At 43.2% G+C, this 23713-nt stretch overlaps 1 protein-coding gene across 5 annotated transcripts; it reads left to right on the top strand.

Moving 5' to 3' along the window:
* The first annotated feature begins 4085 nt into the window (after positions 1-4085).
* On the top strand, positions 4086-23295 carry rnpc3 (RNA-binding region (RNP1, RRM) containing 3). Of its 5 annotated transcripts, none has more exons than XM_048266148.1 (17): positions 4086-4157; positions 7343-7505; positions 7721-7768; positions 7861-7970; positions 10844-10933; positions 13914-14025; positions 15076-15144; positions 15921-16060; positions 16531-16656; positions 17594-17757; positions 18308-18343; positions 20242-20412; positions 20905-20999; positions 21114-21172; positions 21330-21462; positions 22222-22294; positions 22687-23295. In XM_048266148.1, the coding sequence occupies exons 2-16, from the start codon at positions 7350-7352 to the stop codon at positions 22288-22290; spliced, it is 1578 nt and encodes a 525-aa protein (XP_048122105.1). In that variant the 5' UTR covers positions 4086-4157; positions 7343-7349; the 3' UTR covers positions 22291-22294; positions 22687-23295. The 5 variants fall into 5 exon arrangements, with proteins under 5 accessions (XP_048122105.1, XP_048122104.1, XP_048122103.1 ...); XM_048266147.1 differs by having other exon boundaries at positions 20239-20412; positions 23206-23295; XM_048266146.1 differs by having other exon boundaries at positions 20239-20412.
* The last annotated feature ends 418 nt before the right edge of the window (positions 23296-23713 follow it).

Below are 23713 nucleotides of genomic sequence, written 5' to 3'. Positions count from 1 at the left end.
CCACACCTCTCTCTCTGTCCAGCCTCCATGCAGGGCTGAGAACGGAGTCAAGTACGGAAAAGAAAAATGTTCCCAGGATACATTGTTTCCATTATTCTAGCAGCACATCTGCATGGCACATTGGTGAGGAATGCCATTTAAGTTCGTACAGTTCTCATCTGGACCTGGCCCTCATGCGCTCTGGGCCTAATTAAACAATTGATAACAGCTACACACAGGGTGCCTTGTTATCGAATGTAATTACCCTTTGGGTGTGATCGCACAAATACCTGCGGAGTCTGGGGTGTGGGAGGAAATGTGACTGGGTCTCTTAAGAAGAAGAACTCCAGCACTAGTAAGGGGCTCATAACCTCCCCCAGTGGCAAAAGTGTGGCAAAAGGGAGCAAGTTATTGCAAGCCTTTAGCCTTTGGAAATGACCTGCAAGGTGAAAGTATCGGACCACATCTGTCATGCCCAATGTGCCCCTTTCCTTGTCATTCTCCTGAAAAAAACTGCACTGCAGTCCTTACAGTCAAAGTGATTTAACAAAAGGTCAGCCTGACAAAAGGTCAAGTTCTCACTCAATTAGCATTCAAACGGTGCGTAAGAAACACGTAAATGGCTTTCATATAAATGGCTCATAGCTGGGGGATCCGCTGAGGGGCAGATATACTGTAGAGGAAGTGATGCATCCTCTACATGACGGCGATGCTTAGCAGAAATGTGCTGGGGGAGAGAGAGAATGTGGACACACTACGTGGAAGCATTCCACACTCATCTGAGAGAAGCCCTATCAAACAGATGGACACAGAGAGAGAGAGAGAGAGAGAGAGAGAGAGAGAGAGAGAGAGAGAGAGAGAGAGAGAGAGAGAGAGAGAGAGAGGTCTCTACCATTGACTCTTTGTATAAGTTCAGCTGAGCTACGAAATCCACATACCCTGATGATTACCAATTGTTAATATTTTTGGAGAAAACACACTCTGTCTGGGAAGTCTCCTGTACAGTAACCCACAGACAGCAGCTGGGGGCGAAGGGGAAAAAAAACATTCTAACCAACACATCCTTGGCCCAAAGAATGAACAATGAATCCCCATTTAAAAATGGTGGTTTCCATACAGGTCCAATATAAATCCATTAAGCCCCTGGAGACGAGTGTTCACTGCCCCACTCAGTCTCTCCAGTATGAAAGGGCTGTCTTTAAGACCTGAGTCACAGCCTGACTTTGGTTTACTGTCTGAATTGTTGCTACTGTGAGCATTCATTGCATTTTCATGGGCATGCTGAGAGAGGGGGAGAAGAAAGAACCAAAGCTGAGTCACTCTGGAAACTTCATCCAGAAAAATCCAATAGACCCGGTTCACATCTGTGGCTGTGCGGTCAAAAGACTGGAGGATAAAAAAGAAGCAACATTTTTTAAGTCACATTTCAAGCGCTCCTCGATTATTTACCCCCAGTGTTCGGCATGTAAATGTGCACAGCCTATGCATGCAATGCCCACTCTATGACATAAGAGGTTAGGCCAAAGAAAATACTTCCCTGCCATTGTGTGTGAAAAATGGGAGGTCATGTTAGAAGCTGAGTGTGTGTGTGTGTGTGTGTGACTGTGTGTGTGTGTGTGTGTCGGGTGTAGGACTGTATAGCCCACAGCAAGGACAGCAGCCTTGTTTTAGAGCTGTCACATAAATAACAGCTGGAGGAATGCAGTCTCTGCATTTGTGTTGATCCTTGCTTAGACTTTTACTGCTGTATGGGTAGTTAGGGCAGATATCCTGCCCTCTCTCTCCCCAAATTGATGTTTGTTAATGGCAAACATATCAACCTTGAGAGCCGGTCTCCCTGTGGAGGGTGGTGATCCCTTTGCCTGGGCAAACAGCCCATGGCTCTTTTGGCATACCAGGCATTTATCAAATGCTTTAAATGGCCAAGTTACTTCTGATTCAAAAATCAATCTGATTTAAACAATTTATTTTCTTCAAAGTCGTGTTCATTTTGGGGGTTTTATGTTGAGAGACATGGCAACTGATATTTCCATTTATTCAGAATACTTGGTGTCACAACAAGGCAGATTTGTTTTCTGCCAAAATGGCCAGTCTCATAAATTGTCATCAGGACTCAATCAAGACCCATTATGTATCCAAGCTCCGATAACATTTCTTTGGCCTTTCAACATGCTAGGCTCTCAGCTCTGTTGTGATGTCCCTGTTGAGAAGCCGTAATAAATGTATTGGGGGGGGGGGCTTTACAAAGCGCTGCTGTAACACAAATAAAGTGACTTCAAGTTGCCGGTGAAAGGAACTTTGATTCGACGGGCCCTTAAGCGAGGCCTCCTCAGAGAAATATGAGGAGGCCAGCGTGAAGCGTTTCCATCTGTTGGGACTGACAGAGGCTTTCAGATGCTAAGAGTGCGGTCAGAGTGGTCAGTGGACTGACCTGCACACTGCTCTACTCCCACAATCCTTTGCACACGTTTTTTTTTTTTGTTGTTGTTTTTAAGAAGCTAGGCTTCTACTTGGTAGGCTACATTCTTAAAACCTGAAATTTGTGCCCGTTTAAAATGAAAGGATCACAAAGCACAAGCTTGCTCTCCTGACATACATAGCGCTTAGAATCAAAGCCCAACCTTTTTCCATGAGGAGGGCTATAAAAAAAAAAAAAAAAAACCTAAGCATGGGTGGAGTACCTCTTTTTTCCAAGAAAGTTTATAAAGTGGGTCCAAATGTGCATAGTCAACATGGCGGCTCTACTGTTGGTCTCTCACAGGGGCCCTGCTGACGAGGCATGGGCCTTTTCTTTTTGACACATTTCTGCCACTAGTCTGGCCAGCTGACGGGGTGGCCACAGCCAGTCGGCCAGCCGGCCAGCCCCCCTCTCTCTCAGCGGCGTCTTGAACTCCCAGCGAACGAGCGAGCACTCGGGGCCGGGGGAACGGGATCAGATATCTTCCGTTCCTCCCCTCACCTGTGAAATTTCAGAGTCAGCCACCCTGAAAGGGAGCATTGTTTCCCTATGCAAGGAATGCCCGCGCTGTCCGCAAAGAAAAGACTTCATTTGCGCAGGAATTTGGAGGGTCCCTGACAACACTGGGGAGATCTCCAGGGGTGAAGTGCAGGCTACTATTTCTACTACTTTTACGTTAAATGGCCCATAATGCACGATCAACTTTCCTCCAGTTTGTGCAAAAGAGGCAACTGGAAACATTTGTACCAAGGTCTCAAAACAAATACAAAAAATCAGAGTTGTTGGCACTGAATGTCTGAATGCAAGTGTTTGATTAGAAATGGAAAACACATTTTCGGTCAGATAAATGAAAGTGTCACTCTTGCACAAGGCCAGACATATGCTCATCCTATACTTCAAACACTCTCCTTATGCTTTGGAGTCGATCCCATTGCCCTGCACATCAAAGATGTCCTCTCCTAATGTAAACAGAAGTGACTCAGGAATGGAGAGAGCCAGTATAGCTGGGAATGAGACTGACTAGGCCAGGATTTGGCTTGGTCAGACGCCAGGTTTACTCACTCTTCTATGTAAGCCACACACACTGGGGCCATAGTGAAGGGAGAGAGACAGACTGGGTGAGTCTGGAGACACATTCACATATAGGCACTCATTATCATTCAGATTCCTCTCAGTGCAATATATAGTAAAGTCTGTACCTATTTAGCTTAGGAAAACACTGAAACAAATTGACAAATTATAAAAACTATAGGCCTGTTCATTTTTATGAGTAAAAAAAAAAATCACCTGTCGATTACCTTTTTTCACCTTAATGACATCTAGTGTTGAACTTTTTCACCTTGAAACATCTCTGTTTTTCTATCTGTAAGAGGTCAGAATGCATTTTTCATCTTGGTTGGTTTGTATGGAATGTATAAGCTCTATGCATTAATGCACACGTTTAAAAACCTTAACAGGGACAAAGCTCCGTTATCTGTTAATTTTGTTTGCTGACAGTGACCTCTGTTGGCTAAATAATGAAAAATCCATTCTGTCTTGCCCAGTTTCAATGCCAGTCAAATGAATATTTGATTGATCTCACCACATCCAATCATCGACGTTGTAGGAGGGACCTATTTGTTCTCTAGCCAATCGGATATCGTATTTTCCGGAAACAACTACTACATGCCGGATACTCATGTGAACGCTTTGAATTCGTGAACAACTCTTCACTTTTTAGGTATGTTAAACTTTTATTTCTTACATTTACGGGGCAGGTGAAAAGCAGTTTGAAGAAGAAAGCAGTTACCAAAAATGTTTCAGGTTATATCCTGGGACAAACGTCAAACCACCCCTTTGTGTTGAGCTCCTGCAGTTTACTGGATGTTAGCCTATTTCGCTACCATAACACGGGCAGCTAATGTTGCTTTTGCTATACAATAAATGTTGCAAAGTTTCAGCAGACACCCCTATAAAAACATGTTTTAGCCTATAAAACATATGTTAACATTTACCAATCTTAGTTTTAAACGTGCCTAATTTTGTGATCACTGATAGGGGTTGTCTAGTTCTAGTATCGAGCGAGCTAGCTAACATTAGTTTAACTTTTCAGCTTGTTTGTGCAGCGTGCAACCTATCTCATCATCCCATTAATTAAAAACGGATTTTATGGTACGAACTATGATTAATTCAGCATGTCCAGTTGTACTGTACAGACATCTTCATTATGAATCCCAACGTTACCTTCGGAGATGCAGGATACAGTGGCAAGTATGCCTTTTGTGGACGGCACTGCTTAGTTGTCCAGGCCATAACGTAGACCAGTGCCTGGAAACCACATTTAAGGCTTTCTATGTTGTCTGTGTACTACTAGAGGTGTCAACTGAGAGATATAGGAGCAAAAACTGCACTGTACCAAAGAGTATAGAAGTAGGCTACTAAGTACTGAGTAGGTGGCGCGTGCCACTTGTCCTGCGACAGTGACCCGTGCCTAACCCATGGAACAATGGCAAGTGGCAGGAGACAGTGGGCACAGTTAGGGATGGGCAAAGCGAGGCTTTATGAAACACTGAAACGTTCGAAGCAATTGTGCCGAATTGTTCCGAAGCTTTGAAACAATTCCAACACCTCAGAGCTGTTTAGGGTGAAACAAATCTGTCAAATGCTTCGTATTAGAGATGCAGTCTTTAAAGTTCGTGGCTCGCTGTGTTACCTGTGTTCAGTCTTTGTCAAAAGCTAAGCAGCATGCCCTTGGTCAATTACTGGATGGGAGACCACATTAAGTCACAATAAAGGGAGTCTTATTGCTGCCACTATGTGTTCTCTAAATCACTTTCTCCTTATAAAAACTCTCGATTTTTGACCATTCTGAGAGTTTAGTTGAAACTGTGTGGTTAATGGTGAAGTAAGAAAACATGAACAGATACGATCTGAAACAATACCTTACAAATCAAATGGGGATCGAACCACATTTGAGCAGCCTGGGCTACCGTGCAAAAAACACCCTCACTAACCACTACACCATCATGGTTAAGCTACACTGTTAATTGAACGCGCGGGCACGCCTGCCGACACTGGTGAAATGCACCGAAGGTTCACTTAATTTTGGTCACATGACATGGGGATTTTGAACGATGTTTCGAAGCAGTGGTCACATGACATGGCTGTTTTGAACCACGTTTCGAAGCAGTGTTTCGAAACACTTGTGCTTCGAAGCCTCGACACTGATTCGAGACGTCGGTTTCGAAAGTCACACCCCTAGGCACAGTACAGTTTTTCTCCTACCGAGTCAACTAACTGCTGGTTGTCAGAATGTTCCAGAATTTATAACCCCAAAACAGAAAATGTTGGGACTTTGTGTAAAATGTGAATAAAAACAGAATGTAATAATCTGCAAATCTCTTAAACTCATATTTAGTTGCAAAAAGGACACAGACAACACATCATATGTTGAAAATGACAAATTTGACTATTTCATGGAAAATATATGTTGTGTAATGATAAAGAAAACAAATAGAAGAATGTTTCACAACTAATTAGGGTAACATGCAACATGATTGGGTATGAAAAAGAGCATCCCAGAGAGGCAGGGTCTCTTAGAAGTAAAGATGTAGAGGTATTCATCACTCTGTGTAAACTTGTCTGCACAAATGATGAAACAATGTCATTTTAATGCTTCTTAACATGAAATTGTGACATATTTAGGGAGTTCATTATCTACAGGACATAATATTATTAAAATATTCAGAGAATCCAGAGAAATCTTTGCAAACAACGGAAATAGCTGAAAAACAAATTGGATGGCCGTGGTCTTTTGGACCTCAGATGGCACTGCATCAACACCAGACCTGTTTCCAGACCTGTCATTGTATGGGCTCAAGAAAACCTCTGATAATCATTGTCTATGTGCCCAGTTTGATACTCAATTCAAAACTGCAGCCAAAATTTTAACAGCAAAAATTGCATTGAGACATGATACAGAAAATACCACCCTCTTATCTGGGCCTGAGCTTGTTTAAAATGGACTGAGGAAACTTGGAAAAGGGTCCTGTGGTTAGACTAATCAAAGTTTGCCATTCTTTTTGGAAATCATGGACTCATCTGGGCTAATAAGGATAGGGCCTATCCAAGTATTCAACCTATCCAACTTGTTTTAGCACTCAGTTCGAAACCCAACATCTATGACGGTGTGAAGGAGCATTAGTGCCTACACCATGGGCATCTTGCACATTTGGCAAAGCACAATCAATTCTGAAAAATGTATTCAGGTTTTGAGCAACATATACTGCCATCCAGGTAATGTCTTTTCCAGGGACGACCTTGAATATTTCAGGAATACAATGGCAAAATGAATTCTGCACATATTTGAATAGTATTTCTCCATAGAGGAAGAGTCCAGGTGCTGTCTGCAGTCCAGATTTATCAAAATAGGTGCATAATGGAATGAAAGGCATCACTAAGAGTATCCCATACTGAGCAACTGAAATCCTATATTGGGGAGTAATGGGACAACATTTCATTCTCAAAACTGTAGCAAATAGACTCCTCAGTTCCTAAACATTTACAGAATTGTGTTAAATGAAGAGGTGAAGCAGTACAGTGGTAAACATGCTCCCGTCCCAACTTTTTTTGAAACATGTTGCTGGCATCAAATTCAAAATTAACATATACTTTCCATGAAATAGTCCAAAGTTTCATTTTCAACATTTGATATGTTGTCTTTGTCCTTTTTGCTGCTAAATAGGGGTTTATGAGACTTGTATATTGTGACATTCTGTTTTTATTTGCATTTTACACAACGTCCCAACTTTTTCTGTTTTGGGGTTGTATTATGTGAACATTTATAAAGTATAGTGTGTTTTCAACAATTCTGGTAAAATCTCTTGTCTTAAACAATAATGTTTTGTGTTTTTTCCCCCTCGTAAGGAGAGCCATGGCAGACCATGGGGATGGGTCAGTGCAGAGCAAACAGAGCCGGACAGTCATCGTCCGTCACCTGCCAGCTGACCTGACCAGAGAGGAGAAGGAGGACCTTCTTAAGTATTTCGGAGCAGGAGCTGTCCGGGTTCTGTCAGAGAGAGGAGTTCTGGTTAGTTCACTCAAAGAGTCTGGTGTGCCGGTGTGTCGACCACTGTAAGGAGAATACAGCCCTTATTTAACTTCACAGGAACATTGCTCTAGTTGCACAGCTTTTATTAAGCCAGTTTGATAGCAATGGTAGTGTAGATTTCCTTTTTTCTTACCAGCATGCGTCCTTTTAAGTCATTATTCTTCATGATAATCTTGCCTTCATTTGGTCCACAGAAACACACAGCTTTTGCAACTTTTGACAGTGAGGCTTCCGCTGCTAAGGTATGAAGGTTTCTTTTTAACTGTATTGTAATGTTAATGGATGTAGGATTTAGGATGGCTGATTGGACCACTTCCCCTCTCTTCCTTCACAGGCACTAAACAGACTGCATCAGCTCAAGGTTCTTGGCCACACACTAGTTGTTGAATTTGCAAGGGAACAGGAGAGTGTCACTGTACTAAAGGATCCACCTGTAACTGATGGGTATGTGTGCTTCTTGTATCACAACACTGTTGATTTGTTTGTGCATTTAGGGGGGAATTCTCCCATGTGCGCAAGCGTGCGTAAGTAAAAAAAATGATGCGTATTTCACTCTGCGCAATATCTCCCCTTCGCTTAAATCTATCTTTTACGCAAGATAGAGGGAGTTACACGTTTTGGGAGGAGCAACCCCAAAATCTAGGCGTTTCTTATGGATACAACTCTTGCGCGCATTCTGTCATGGCTTAAGCACCTTTCCAGCTACGGACTCCGGAGGGCTGTATTTACTACAAGGCCACTACAAGGTGAAACAGCATATTGCTCAATGTCGGCAGTAGGCCTAGTTCTAAATACATGTAGGTTACACAGAACGTTACAAATTAACATTACAGTATCAAATTTGGTGCTTAATATGCTGATACAGCTTCATGTTTCCCCCCATTACAGTGTCACATGGTGCCATATTTCCCGACATTACCTTATCCATGAGGCTACATTGTGAAATAGTGAAAACCCCGTTATAATCACCCACTTTGGATATTGGAGCTTACCGACTGTGCATCTTCAGTTTTAACTTGACGTGAAGTCATAATCCCATAGCCTACTTTGTTCGAATCTGTCCATTTCTTTCCAATTTGACCGAAGTCATCCATACATTTGCACAGACGTCTGCACTATTGTCAAGCAGCGTTTATATCTGCCTGTCTCTTGATTCGTTTGTAATAGAGGCTGGTATTGTTATGCCAGTCTCTTTACTCTACTGTATTCGAAACTGCAGGTGTCAGTCTACAGCTTGGTTAGCATCGATATTACAGTATGAGAAGCAGCTGCCATTGAAACCTTCTTTCTCAACAGTGAGTTTTTAAATTATGGATATACACACCTCAAGCACGTCTTGACTCTTTATAAACAAACCTCAAAGCAAAAGTGACATTTTGTGAAGTCAATTTTTTGTTAGGCTATGTGATGACATCATGACACACCATTTTACTGTAGGCCTTCGCTATTTACGTTTTCAAAATCAAAGACTGGTTTGTGTTCGTTCTGGATTGAAATGGCATTCAGAAGGTCAAGGAGAAAGTCCATGTTCCACGTTTTCATATCAACCCTAAATGAATGAGGTGGTGGATCAGTCTGGTTCTATTTTAAATAAATCACGCCTCTTTAATAAGGCCACCTTTCGAACTTATGCGCTGTGGGTGTGACAGAAGCGGGAATGGGAGAATACGCGCAACACAGAAGTGTGTAACTGAAGTGCGATTTACGCGCGAATGGGACAGCTCCCCCCCCCATACTGTGCAGGTGTTTAACAGAGCCAGAAAGGCTAGAATGGCACAAAAACCTTAGATTTCAGAATCTCCCTAGAATTTTCAGTCTAGAGCACCATAATCAAAGTCCTTGTCCATTCACCCGGTGGCCATATTGCAACGCACTTTGGGCACTTATCAGGCATCTATTTCGGCCAGAAGGCTTCACCACACCAACCTTGCTCCATCGGCGAGATCACAACACATGATTGGTACGATGTATTCACAACACACCACATGATTGGCACGATGTATTCACAACACACCACATAATTGGCACAATGTATTCACATGTCGACTTTTGGCCATGGAAGGGGCAGGATATCCCAGTCCATATTACACCTCTGAAAATGGATATCACATGACCATTCACCTACACTGGCCATTTGTTTCCTTCTGGAAAAGGGTCATATGACAGAAGCTTGACAAATCATGCAAGGGTAGTAGTTATGGATATGACCCATTCAGGAAGAAAAAATGGGAGTCTGCATGATTGCTTTGTAAAATCTCCATTTCTGTCCATCCACACTCAAAACATGACGTTGGATTTTTCAAGGGTCCACTCAGGATCCTGTTTTTTAGCCTGGCGTAGCCAACTTTAAGTTCTTATCAAAATAGAACATGCCATTTGGATTTGATTATGGAGCGTGTTTCAACCTGGCCTGGAATCCAGCCTGAATTTACCCCACCCACAAAAATATATCAAATACCTTAATCGCTTTTATTGCGTTATTGCACTGTTAATATCTTGTATAACAGACGTGATAGCCTTGAATTCTTGATTCTTTCTATCTGTTTTCAGAAATAAATGTGTTTTTTTGTAGGGCTGCACAATAATCACAATCGTAATCGCAGTATGTATCAGCGCAATTGCCTAATCGCAAAATCTACAAATAATCATGCACAGTTAATTTTGTCACATTTCTGACTTTTATATTAATTTCATCCTCCTTGAATATGCCACTTCTGGTTGGTGAGTGTGCGTAGTGTGTGAGGGGCACAGAAATTCTGATTGGTGAGCTTCACAGTCGGTCAGGGGGTGCTGTGCTTCTTGTGTAGCGTGCTCACCAATCAGGGGTGGCATAAATTAAAGAGATAGTTGGAATATTGAGCTGAATCTATTCATTGACATTCAGAAATCTGTGGGCCTGTATGTATCTTTGGGGGCCAGTGTGCTGTTTCTATCTTTCCATGATGTAACAGCAGACTTTTTAATTTTTCTTAGACCTTGGAGAAGAACAGACCAGTTTACCAGATCAACAGAACAACACCATAGGACTAGTTAGGCTAATAGTTAATAGTTTACTATAATCTAATAATGGATACTTCCCGTTTTTGGCTTATATTTTCATTTTAACTGTTCACTCAACACTGTTCCAGTGGTTAATAAGAATAGAAATTTGTACCTAAATGAACAAAACTTTATTAAAGGGCAAAAATATATCCACCCAGAAATGAGATCATCTGGGTGTTTTACCCAATATCACCTCAAAACACCCCAAGTAAGGTGCATTTCCTAAGAGATCTACTATCTGATGCGGACTGTTCCGTCTGACTCTCCTGTTTCAGTGCTCCTGAGGAGAAGGATGGGAAGGGGAAGAAAAGTAAACTACCGCAGAATGTTCCTCTCATAGAGACTGGCGTTGCTCCAAACCTGGGGTAAGTAGCTCCTCTTTACTCTGTGCATAAATGTGGAATGTTTCTCCAGCGCTACACTCTGCAAGTATCCACCTGCTAGATCATGTGAGGAAAAGCGTATAGACCTACTACAGGGGCAAGTTTACGATTGTGTGTGTTATCCGTTACTGATCGTGTTTACATGTATTGTCAGAGATGTCAGAGATTTGGACTGGATTTGAAAGTGTGGTGCTTGCTGGCACCTCTCAGAATATGTACCTTTTTTTCCCTCTTTCTGTCACTCATAGAAATGCACACAAACCTACTCTCTCACTACTCTCTACACACACACACACACACACACACACACACACGGCTGGGCCCTGTCAGCGTTGGCCCTTGTCGTCCTCCGAGCACCCTGACGCTGCCCTGGGCTGATGGAGCGCTGATGAGAGGCTGTCTCGGGCAGTCTCATGTCCAATTACGCGGCCCCGTCTGGCTGCGCTGCCCCGCGCGTCTGACAGGCCGGCTGCCACTGCCATGTGCCGGCGCCAGGTGGCCTTTGATAGAGACGCTCAGGGCTATGATATAATTCACCATGAGTACTAGTCACCTCACCTTCAATCAAGCGCAGCCCACGACAACCCCTTTCCTTTCTTTCCTTTCTTTCCTTCTTTCCTTCTTTCCTTTCTTTCCTTTCTTTCCTTCTTTCATTCATCTGTTTGCTTGCTACCTCTTCCTTGGTCATACAAAAGAAAAGCATATGGGACAAGACTTTTTACTTGGTTGTCTGCAAATAAAGAGGAAATTGGGAAATCTTTTTTGACCATGTATATCTTGTGGCCACACTTATACCTTTTCTTTTCTTCATACAGTTATATATATATATATATCAGTGGCGGCCGGTGGTTAAAAAAATAACAAAGGAAGAAATGTCCGCTTGATTGGTGTTAGTGGCATATGTGAGGTTGTGATGGTGTTGGTGGCATATGTGAGGTTGTGATGGTGTTGGTGGCATATGTGAACGAGTATGTAGGCCGCCTACCCAGACACATTTATAGCAACAGTATGTAGCATTTTAACTGGCAATGTTGTGCAATAAATGCTGTTCTTACATTCTTAGGGGGACTTGTATATTTAAATTATAATTTAAATATACAAGTCACTTTGGATAATAGTGCTAAATTAATAAATGTAAATGTAAATAAATGTAAATTTAGGTCTGGGAAGTCAGGGAAGATATGTAGGTCTAGTTATGAAATACTGTTTTCCAGATGTGCAAAATTATGGAAAGTCTGGAGGTTTTGCTCAATGTACTAGGTATTTAAGAAATTTCAGTAGGCGTGTTCAATACTTTTTTCCTGTGGCATTCCACTTTTATACTCATAACTCTACTTATGAACATTAATGTTTGGATTTTTTTATATGTGTGGATTACCTAAGTTAATACTAATGTCTGGTGAAAATTTCATGCAAATAGCCTCACTGGAAGTATACTTACTGAAACAAATGTTGACGTGTTCAATATTTATTTTCCCCGCTGTATATATTTATATATATATATATATATATATATATATATATATATATATATATTTGTTTTTTATATTACCTTGTCTACTCGCTGATATGTCCATATTTATTTTATGCTGGTCTCTAGACTTTATTCTTGCACTGTTGCACTGTTGGACTTACTCATTTGCACCATCACCATGACACTCACTCACACAGAGCACCTTACCTTACTATGCACAGAGAATCACAGGCTCAGTCCCTGCCTCAGTCATTGCAAGCATCTCTTGATTAATCACCCACTACTGTTTTTAGAATTGATTTAGATTTAGTGTTATTTAGTATAATTTGTATTTTAGTATATTTAGTATATTCTTTATCTTCTACTATCCTTATTGCTTAGTTGTGTTTTTTATATTATATACTTTTAATGACTTTTTTTCTTCTGTTAGTGAATATGTGTGTGATGTCTGTATGCTACGGAGACCTTGATTTTCCCGTGGGGCTCAATAAAGTGTCTGTCTGTCTGTTTGTGAGTTGGTTCTCCTTTTGGACTTGTCAGTCTTGATATCTAGTGCCCATAGTGGAAGTAGTTGCATGCATATGATGTATATTAAATTGCATGTAAATAATTGTGTATAGCCTACATCCTTACAGGCATGCAAGACATTTCTAGGGGCAGTTGGAGGGTAGGAATCAGCACCCCTTTGCAACCTGTGTGCGCTCGTCTGTTTGGCAACCTCTTTATTGTCCCAGGGCCTAATATTTTGGCTCATCTTACAGTTGTTCATTTGATGTCTCTGCCGGTAGAAGCAGGATTCACAATTGTGTTACATGCACACAAAACTAGTTTAGTCTTGAAATACGACAAGGGTATGATCACTGACTGAACTAGCATTTTGTTGCTATTTCAAGCTGAAATGTCAAGCAGACATCAATCATTTTGTGCCCCGACTTCCGCTATGGCAATTCTGCTGTACCTTTGTATACCGCAGGCTCCGTCCTGGAAATAGTTGAGTGCTGTCTTATAGTTTGTGTCAGACATGGAGGCTGCCCTTAACACAGTAGGCAGGAGCCCTGCCATGTCCCCTACTTTGTTCCCTCAGAGGCAGGCGCAGACATCTGTTGAAAAGGGTTTGATTCAGCCTCCCTCGTGTGCAGTGCAGGCCTGTCGAAAGTGCCTGTGTAGAGGCTGAATAGACGGCAGGATTGCATGCCGGCTCCCCCCACTGTGCCTGAATGGAGCCGGGCTATCGAGTTCCTCTCGGGCAAACCACAGATTGACATTTTCCCTTAAAAAGAAAAACGAAACGAAAACAAAAGCAGACAGCCAGAGCCCTCGAAGTCGGCTTCTTGCGGCTTCTTGCATCACTGTTATTTAGGTGCCCTGTTGTCGTAGGTTTTTTTTTTTTATTATTTTGAGCGGCCATTGAGGTTACTTTTGTGTCAACAAAGGTCTTCATGTATGTTTGCTTCATAATGCTCAAGGACTGCCTCTTCCCTTCCACAGGTTGAAATTCCAAGCGAACCCGACGCTGAAATATTTATACCCTCCCCCTAGTAATGCCGTCGTGACGAACATCACACACGCACTGCTGAGCGTGCCCAAGTTTTACGTTCAGGTGAGTACGCCACGCGGAGTGTTCATCTTCCACTGTCTCTGCTCACTATCTAGCAGTTCACGCAGGGAAACCATGCCAAGCACGTGCAGTTCATTTCAAGTTCATGTGTCTCTTGTTTTTCCTTTGTTGTTTGTCTGCTACCTGGTCTCGCAAGACTATAATTGACTCCTCTAAAAACCAAAGCAAGCCCCAGCAGTAATTTGAATAAAAACTATAAAGGAAAACAAACAAGAAGTGCTGTTTTCTTCTGCCGGAATTTTAATTGGCACTAGCCAGTTTTAACCCCCCCTTTTTCCCCTGAAAAGATCAAATAGCAAATATTTGCATTTAAATTTTCAGGAGGGAGAAAGAGCATTAATAATGAACCTAAGTGGTGCGAATGATTTATAGGCTTAACATTTTCCCCCTCCAGCCATGAGCTGCCTCTCTCCCCTCTACCCTGCCTTTGAATTATGAACTGCCAGTGGCCTCTGGGTGGTGCTGTTGTGTTGTGGGAGAGGCTGCGTCTCGGCAGTGGTCGCAGACGAGGCTCGCTGAGCCTCATCCTGTCAGTCACAGCCCTAAACGCTCCCGATCCACGTGCGGCTTGCAGCAATCTGGGTTGCGTATGGGGGCGAGGTCACAATTACTGCTTGTCGACGTGGTGCACAACAGCAGGTGCAGGAAGTTTAGTGGGAGACAGACAAAGGGAAAGAGACACACCTGCATGCACATACACATATATGTACGCACACACACACACATACACACACATACACACACAACAGTGGTTGTTGTGCTGCGCCTCAGACTTCATAATACACTCCGGACTCTTGGCAGTTATAATAAGCATCACTCGCTGGCAGAAGGTTATGACTCAGTGGCTCGCTCTCCCTCCATCTCTCTCTACCTATCCCTTTCTCCTCTCCCTTCTTTTTTCATGTGTGCCTTTGATATCCATCTCTCTTTTTGCTCCCTGTCTCCCCCCTACTCTATTTTTCCCTCTCCCTCTCTCTCTCTCCCTCTCTCTCTCCCTCTCTCTCTCTCTCCCTCTGCCTCTGGCTCTCTCAGGTCCTCCACCTGATGAATAAGATGAACTTGCCGTGTCCGTTCGGCCCCCTGACACCCAGACCTCCCATGGTGAGACTTCAGTTCAGCTGCCCCATCGCAAAGCTTTACACTTCCTATTACCACAGCACCACAGTGGTACCGTTCATTTAGACTGCACTGTGGATCTCTAGACCAGTCTTTGCCAAGCGGTGTGCCATGAGAGTGGTGCAAGCCTGCTACAGATGAATTTATTTTTTCTTTGCCCTAAGTAATCATGAACAATTTGCCTGAAATTGTATATTGTTGAAATCACAATTCACAAAATTGCTTCTGAACCTGACCGACTATTTAATCTGCACAGTTGTTTTGCACATTTGTCCATCTTTCTTGAGTCAAGGAATGTTATACTCATGAGCAACCAACAATCAATCACACCTCAAACGCTGCATAACAACAAACAAAAAGGCATGCTGCTGAAAGGCATAGGAAAGGCAAGGAACACGGCCTTGGGGGAATTTGCTTTTTTGGCGTGTACCCCAGAGGATGCAGACTGCAGTCTGACACTGTCAGTCCAGTTTAACATAATTCCCTGGAAGTTGGTTACACCAGTTCGCCTATACTAGCTCCAGCTAGGCTTACATGTTCCTTTAAAAACGATGCCTGGCCATGAACCTGCCCCACCCCATTTTCAACCGTAAAAAAGATCATTCAAGTTAGGCAACAGGCAGATGGCTTTTGTATGATATCGTGGTGGTATGACGTGATATTTTCTTACAGTAAATGGTGCTGCAAGAAAGAGTTTGGGAAACACTGATCTAGACCATACTGTTTGTACATCTGAATCTTTTGTTGGTGTCTGTGTCTAGTTTGAGATGTACCACGTACCTGCGGGCCCCGTGCCGCCCCCCTACCCCCCGGAGAACCCCCCTCTGCCGACGGAAGGGACCGACGCCAGCGAGGAGGAGTCTGAGTACGAGAGCGAGGGTGACGAGGAGGAGAAAGAGAGGTAATGCGTGTCGGCCGGACACAACCAGTTCTGCTTTTGTCTCACCCCATCCCAGCCCCGCCATTGTCCCATTTCCCTCTTCGTTTAGCTAGGGCGGGTCTCCACCTCCAGGTTACATCTGCTCGCGGATGTCAGAAGCCATAACAACCAGCTATGCGCAACTCATTCACAGTAGTCAACTTAACTCTTCAACCTTGGCTACTACAAATCGAGTGGGGCCCTTAGGCAGTTCTATCAGCATCTAAACTGGAAGAGGGAGGCAAAGCTGTGAGTTAGTAAAGCTCAGACTTGCGGAGACGAGAGTGTCTCATGCCGTCGTGCCGACCTTCAAGATGCTAAACACATGTCCTCCTCAGTCTGAGTTTTATCGACAGCTGAACACATGAAAGGTTAACCCCCATCTCTTCCTATTTACTTTACTTTACATCTGCCTCTTGCTTTTTTTCTCCCCCACCGTGCCTCCCACTCAGGATGGTGAGACTGATGGGCCTGGTCAACCAGCCGTGCAAGAGGCCGGCCCGGACGAAAGCGCCAGCCACCAGGAAGAAGCCCAAGCTGAAGGACTTGCTCTACGCGCCCAAGCCGGAGCCCCACAGGTGGCTCAGCATAGTCACGTCTCTGCATGTCTGCCAGTCCCACTACTGGGCTTAGAGCCAGTGTTTCCCATACATTGACTTATTTGTGGCGGCCCACCACAACATAAACATTGACCACCACACAATGATTTTCCAGGTTGTACTAAATTGTGCTTAAATCTGGTTAGCATCATAACCATGCTATGCTAATTTGCTAACAACTGTTGCATTCAAGTTAATTCTGTAGTGGTCTGTCGGTCTGTGCGCACAGAACGTATGGCAAAGATGCGCTCCTCTCATATCCTCCTCTATAGGCCAGTCTGGCTTTGAGGAAAATAGCAGTAGTACATATCAGCATGCAATAATTAGTACATATAGAAAGGTTAGTTGCTTACTAGTATAATAGCAATAAATTTGCTGCTGCTGATTGTAGAACTCATAAGTTATATGATCTAGATATTAAATGTATATTTGATTATTCTATATTGCTTGCAATGATGCTATTTTAGTAGTCTCATTAGTGTGTATCGGCCAGGATAAGGTTTCATTGATTCTAGATTCTGCATATTATGGGTATTTTATTACATTGCCACTGGCTGTGCCAGATTAAGATGATCTGCCTGACATGTTTTTGTAGCACTAGAAAAGATTAGGTACTGGCTTGAAGCAACACGTTTTCTGGAAGATACTGCTGTGCAGATAATATTAAATTGTCTGTGATTGCATATTTAGACTGTGTATTTATACTGGCTGTAAAGATTGTAACAGAAGGACTTGAATGCTTCTCTGTCTACAGTGTCGTGGAGGGGAATAAAATAAGTAAAAACATTTCATTTCCAAGCAGTCTGCATTCAAACATCTCTGTTACAGTCTCAATCCAGAGCAGCTTAGAAATGATCAAATGTTCTGACATTTGGTTCCCTCCTGTGCTCCTGTTCTGTTCTGTTGTGTTCCGTAGTGCTACGGCCCCGGTTCTCCAGGCATCAGATGTGTTTGAGCAGCCTCAGGCCCTGGGTCCCAAAAAGATTGAGTTCCACATCCCTCCAGAGGTGTCCTCCATCTTGGAAGCCCCAGACCAGGCTCACCAGCAGGAGAGTGAGGAGGAGAGGGAGGATAACACAGGTAACACCTACACACGCGCACGCACACACACACACACACACACACACACACACACACACACACACACACACACACACACACCGTACACCGTACACCGTACATAGGTAACACCTACACACGCGCACACAGACACACACACACACACACACACCGTACACAGGCAACACCTACAGTACACACATACACACACATTCACAGACACTCACACACCTCACTCCCCATACACACCAGTGTTACCTAGAGACTGGAGTTTTAATTAACATACCGGTTAGCCCTGTGAATTGGGGCTCAGTGGGTGTGCATAGAGAATTACGGAGTCTCTATTGTCCTCTCCCTCACCCACCTACCATTCTCTCTCTCTCTCTCTCTCTCTCTTTCTCTTTCTCTTTCTCTTTCTCTCTCTCTCTCCCTTTCCCCCTATCCAATTCTTCCTCTCCCACCTCTGTCTCTTCTCTCTGCTGTCTAACTCTGTCTGTCTCGCTGATCTGGCTTTCTCTTTTTCTCTCTCACTTTTTCTCTCTCTTTCTCTATCTTGCCTCTCCGTTCTTAGCTACACCAAAATGGAGAGTCGCTAAAGTCCAAACAGGTGACTGTGTACATAAATCGTTGTTGGCTGGCACAATTAATTTTGTTTGTTTATTTATTTATTTATTTATTAATTAACACCCCTTTTTTATTAGTTCTATTCTCTGAGAGGTTTCTTGTGCATGCCTGTGGATGGTTGTGTGTGTGTTAGCCTTAATAGCTAGGCTGGTTTGCGTTTTGGATTTAGCAATGCATATTTAGAGGGGTCCCAATGTCTTTTCATCTTTCCAATGCAAGTTCACATATAGGTTTACATCCGTGTTTCACAAAGTGTGAGGCATGTATTCCTGTGTGAGTGCATGTCTGTCTGTGTTTACACAGTACTTGTAAGCCTGTCCTCTTTTCAATTGGCCTCAATCTTGCGTTTGTTTGTTTTGCGCTCTTCAACCCAAACAAAGTAGAAAGTAGAAGGAAAAAAAAAATTTCACTAAAAGGAAAATATGAAAGGCTGCCACCCTCCCTCCCTCCCTGTCTCACTCTTTCTCTCAGCCTCCCTGAGACCAGATTGACAAGGCCGTTTTCCCCCTTTCCTTCTCTCTCCATCTCGTTTCGGGCAGATAAACAATACAGTTCAACACAGGGAGGGGAGCGCAAGCTGCATGATAAGGTTTTGGATAATTCAGATTACAGGAGGAAAAAAAAAAAAAAAAAAAAATTTCACAGGCGAATTTATCAGAGCCTGGCTTTCTGCTCTGATACACACACACACACACACATGCACGTACAGACACACACAGACACACACATGCACACACAGACACACACATGCACACACAGACACACACATGCACACACACACACAGACACACACACAGACACACACACACACACACTCTCTCTTACTCGGCTGCACCCGTCCACATCTGAACGACAAGGCTGCAGAGGATTTGCGCCGGCTTGTCGCGACATCATCCTTGCCCCTTTCCCTCCCAACCACACACAAACGCACACACACACAAACACACACACCACTCACTCTTTCTTCTTTTATCCTCTCGCACGCGTCTCATCTCGTCTGATGCCCATGTGCCATGTGCCAGATGCCAGTCGTGCCCTGCCCTGCCCTGCCCCGGCTTCCCTGTCGAGGGGCTCACACGAGAGAGAGAGGCACGGCACGCTTGAACGTGGCCCGCTTTGTTGTGTAAAGAGGAAAAACACAGTGTGGCTTTAGCGTTGCTGAGGATTTGGTAATGAGGGGACATGCTTGGATGGATGTGACCTTAGGTCTGTGTGATTTAAGTGGTTCTAATGTGTGTGTGTGTGTATTGGTTAAAAATCTTAATTTGGTCCTCATTATCTTTTGTAGCTAACACACACCTAAACAAACTCTTTTGTGTGAGAAATTGTAATCATTTCAACATTAAACATGCTTCGGACTTTCATCTCTACCATTTCCAAAACCAGGAAACAAAGTTCTGGCAGGACTGACCATTCATTAAAGCAACACCAAAGAACTTTCCCTCTGTCACACGCATGCTATTTGTTTATCCAGCACCGGCTTTGCAAATAACGATGTCCACAGACAAGGTAGAATATGTTGCACGATTTATTAAAAAAATTAGCCTACAATGTATTGCGACATTAGATGCAAGTCAAATTTGTAGTTTCTTATGTCTCATTCCATTGAACTACAGATCCGCTACCCGATCTGGCAAACTTACATAGTGCGGTTATAGCCGATAGAGGGCCGCGAAGCAAATGCAGAATTGCCGTTCACCCTGTTACAAGTTGATGAACGGCTGAAACGATTTTGGAAACATTATTTTAAGGTATAAAAAACTCTTTGGTGTTGCTTTAAGCACTCTCTCTCATTCTCTTTCTTTCTTTTCATTTCTTTCTTTCTTTTCATCTCTTTCATCTCTCTCTCCCCCTCTCGCGTGCTCTTTCTCGCTCTAGCAGAGACAGATGACCAGCAAGGTCCCTCGGACGAGGTGGCGGACGGCTTTGGCAAGATCTACCCAGCTGTCCAGGCCCCCCCAACGCAGGAGGAGGACAGTGGAGAGGAAGAGGACATCCCCTCAGACTTCATCTCCAGGAAGGAGCTGGACAAGGGACGTCTCTCCAGGGACGGTAAGGGATACCCCATGCCACCGTCCCTGGAGAGAGAGAGACACACGCACACACACACACACACATACACTGAGTAAACCACTCTACATCAAACAGCATCAAATATACTGGATATGAGCAGCATTTCGGTTTCATAGAAGAGACCCATTTTCTGATTAATAATTTATATATTTTTAAAATTCTGGAGCGCTTGCTGTGTGAAGCTAAAATTTTCACACATGTGACTGACAATCCACTAGGGGTGCATGAAGGTGTGTCTGTTTTGGAGTGACGCTGAAGGATTTGCACGCATCAATTAGAATGCACACCTCCGTTTTGCTCTTGTCTGTCTTGTTTTACACCAGAATGCATTTTTTTGTGTGTGTGTTTGATGCTGTGTTTGTGTATCAAAAAGCTGTCTGCTGATTTAAGTCTCGTGTCTTGCTGACTTTGTTCTCCTCCTGAGTCTCCTGCTACCTTTCAACATCCTCCTCTCTCACCCCTCTAAAACAGAGATGAAAAGGATGTCTGTGTTTAAAAATTATGAGCCCGGCGAAGTGACCTGCAGGTTGTACGTGAAGAACATCGCCAAGCAAGTAGAAGAAAAAGTAAGTACCTGCACCATGGGAAGACTCCCACTGAAGCAGCAGACGAAGACTGAAGTGTAGGAGTTCATCGATTAAAATTGGATTGGTTCTCACTGCTGCCTTTGTCATCTTTAGGACTTAAAGTACGTCTATGGCAGGTACATCGACATCACATCAGAGGCAGAGAGAAATATGTAAGTGCCATTTTTTTTCTTTAAGATCTCTTGTCTCCTTGAAAAACTTAAAATCAGTTGTGTTGATGCAGCCAGACAGTTCTGTAAACATTTTGTGTATTGAGTCTCAGGGCCATGTGGTTTCCATTACTTCAGTGTGTGCCGTTCTCCCCTGCAGGTTTGATATAGTTTTAATGAAGGAGGGGAGAATGAAAGGTCAAGCTTTCATTGGCCTGCCCAGTGAGAAAAGTGCAGAGAAGGCCTTGAGGGACACCAATGGATATGTGCTCAACGACAAGCCACTCGTCGTGGTATCCTTTGCGTGTCACATTGACGTTTCTTTTCTTATTCAGGAGGAAGTGGCTGTGAATGGCCTTGTGTAATTATGGAACGATTTTGTGTGAGAGGTTTTAACAGTATTTATTTACATAAACTTTTATTAATTCAGCAGACACTACTGTAGCATAGCTACAATACAAAGGAGACCTCAGGTAACAATAAATATTATTACAGTACTACTACCAGAGGAAGTATTAGGAAGTAGTTTAGGAAGTACTAGTCAAAGTGGTCGAAGGAAATATGTTAGGAGAGGAGGTACTCTCGGAAGAGTTGAGTCTTCAAAAGTTTCCTGTTGATAGAGAGGGATGCCCCTGCGCTGGTAGCACTTGGTAGGACATTCTACCAACAGGGAACTACAAATGAAAATAGTCTGGATTGCCGTGCGTAGGGGCGACAGTGCCAGATGACGTTACTTCGAGATGGCGGGAATGACAGATAGAGTTGGGTAGAATCTGCGTAGCAGTGATCTGAGAAGCCGTGCGAGCAGATAATCAGGCTCAGCGAAGTGGGGTACATGTTAAAGAGAAGGAGCCCCAGCACCAAGCCTTGGGGCACCTCGTTTGGTGAGGCGGTAAGATGCAGACTTTGTCTTAGCCAAGACACATTTAACGATCACACAGTGAGGTAGGATTCAATTTATTGTCTTCACCATGCTAGTTAATGGTGTCTGCATAGCAGAGAACAAACATTATTCCATTGCTTGCATTGTGAGTCCTTGACCCAGAACACAGCAATTTGCTCGATCAGCCAGACCCAAACAAGATGCTGGAGATACAAAGAAACCACCAAAGAGGTCTTAGAAGGGTAAGCTACAGTCCTGTCTCCTTGGGGATATTTTAGAAGGGATTTCTAAGATGTCCAGCTACCATTCAAAATATTTAGCACTAAAAGCCGTGTAAAACTGGGTAAGCATATTAGAAATGCAACGACAAATCGATTTATTGATTAATTTACCAGTAGTAGTTGACATTATCTTGAGGATTTCAATTTGAGGACATCAACATGTTTCACCATGTTCCGAAATTATTTATAGACCAAACAACTATCCAATCGATCTATCAGGAAAACAAATCAACAAATAATCAAAAAGTCTAATTATGAAAATTCATGTTTTTTCCCCAGTCGTAAAGCAAACATAATCTTAGAAATATTAGAAGACATTGTATTAATCCAGTGAAATATTTCATTTGTTTAAGATGTTGATGGCAAAAAAAACGTCTCTGTTGGGATCGATGGGGAAATGTTGTATCCTTCTAATCATGGCATATCCTTTCAAGATACTGGTTTTAACGGGAATGTTCAACAATTAGTTCATCGTACCCTCATACTGTGACATTTAGGCTTCTACACTCAAAAGACCCACTTTACATGGAGTGATATTTTGAATAGAGATCGTTTCACACTACCTTCACCTTTCAGTTTGCAAAATGATAAAAAAAAAAAAACTGTGTGTGAGATACTACAATAGATACCTTTGCCTGAGTCACACTGCAGAGATCTGACGTTTAGTTGCACATTTCTCACTTTTCTGCTTCCTCCCATCTCCTCTCACCCCTGCTTAGCCCTAATTGCATTGGCAGCTCCTGTTTTTTTTTCCTAACATGTCTGAAATAAGCTGTGCCCACATTTAAACTTTTATCTGCGCCTGCTGACTATGTTGAACATTTGCTCTCTCTCTCTCTCTCTCTCTCTTTCCCACGTCTTTGCCTTTACAGACTGCACGTTTTGACCTGACCACCCTTGACTGAAGACCTTGATTTGAATAAATAAATGTTTCTTTTATAATAAAATCCAAAAGAGTCTGACTATTGTCTAATTATTTTTGTGACACACATGACTGTGTTAGACAGTTACTCGTTTTGTTTTTCATCCGAGGTGTTATTAATATTCCAGCCCGTCCGTTGTAGTGTGTGGTTGTGTATCATTTTCACACATGTGGTGACGGAGATGAAGTGAGTCAACGCAGGCTATCCGAAATCCATCACAGCTCCTGGGTGCTAAGCAACAGATGGTGGTGTCAGCGCCGTGAGACTGGCGATGACTGGCAGAGAAGGAAAACAAACATGCAAACAAACAAACAAACAAACAAAGGGGGGGGACGTGTGTGGATGGCAGCCTTGGCTGAATAACTGGCCTTGATCTAGCGAAACAGAAGCTGCAGTCTGTACTTTGCTCTTTGGAGAGCCACTCTCCCCCAGCTCCTCACCAGCCCCCTTTATGCAC

Source organism: Alosa alosa, chromosome 16 (assembly GCF_017589495.1).
Source record: "Alosa alosa isolate M-15738 ecotype Scorff River chromosome 16, AALO_Geno_1.1, whole genome shotgun sequence".
Taxonomy (NCBI): Eukaryota; Metazoa; Chordata; class Actinopteri; order Clupeiformes; family Clupeidae; genus Alosa; species Alosa alosa.
This window is presented reverse-complemented; position numbering and strand designations above follow the sequence as displayed.

Excerpts from the sequence above, each read along its gene's own strand:
- rnpc3 (XM_048266147.1), top strand. The coding sequence starts at position 7,350 with ATGGCAGACCATGGGGATGGGTCAGTGCAGAGCAAACAGAGCCGGACA. Across the intron at positions 7,769-7,860 it reads GTGAGGCTTCCGCTGCTAAG|GCACTAAACAGACTGCATCA; the intron begins GTATGAAGGTTT and ends CTTCCTTCACAG. Across the intron at positions 21,173-21,329 it reads TCAGAGGCAGAGAGAAATAT|GTTTGATATAGTTTTAATGA; the intron begins GTAAGTGCCATT and ends TCTCCCCTGCAG.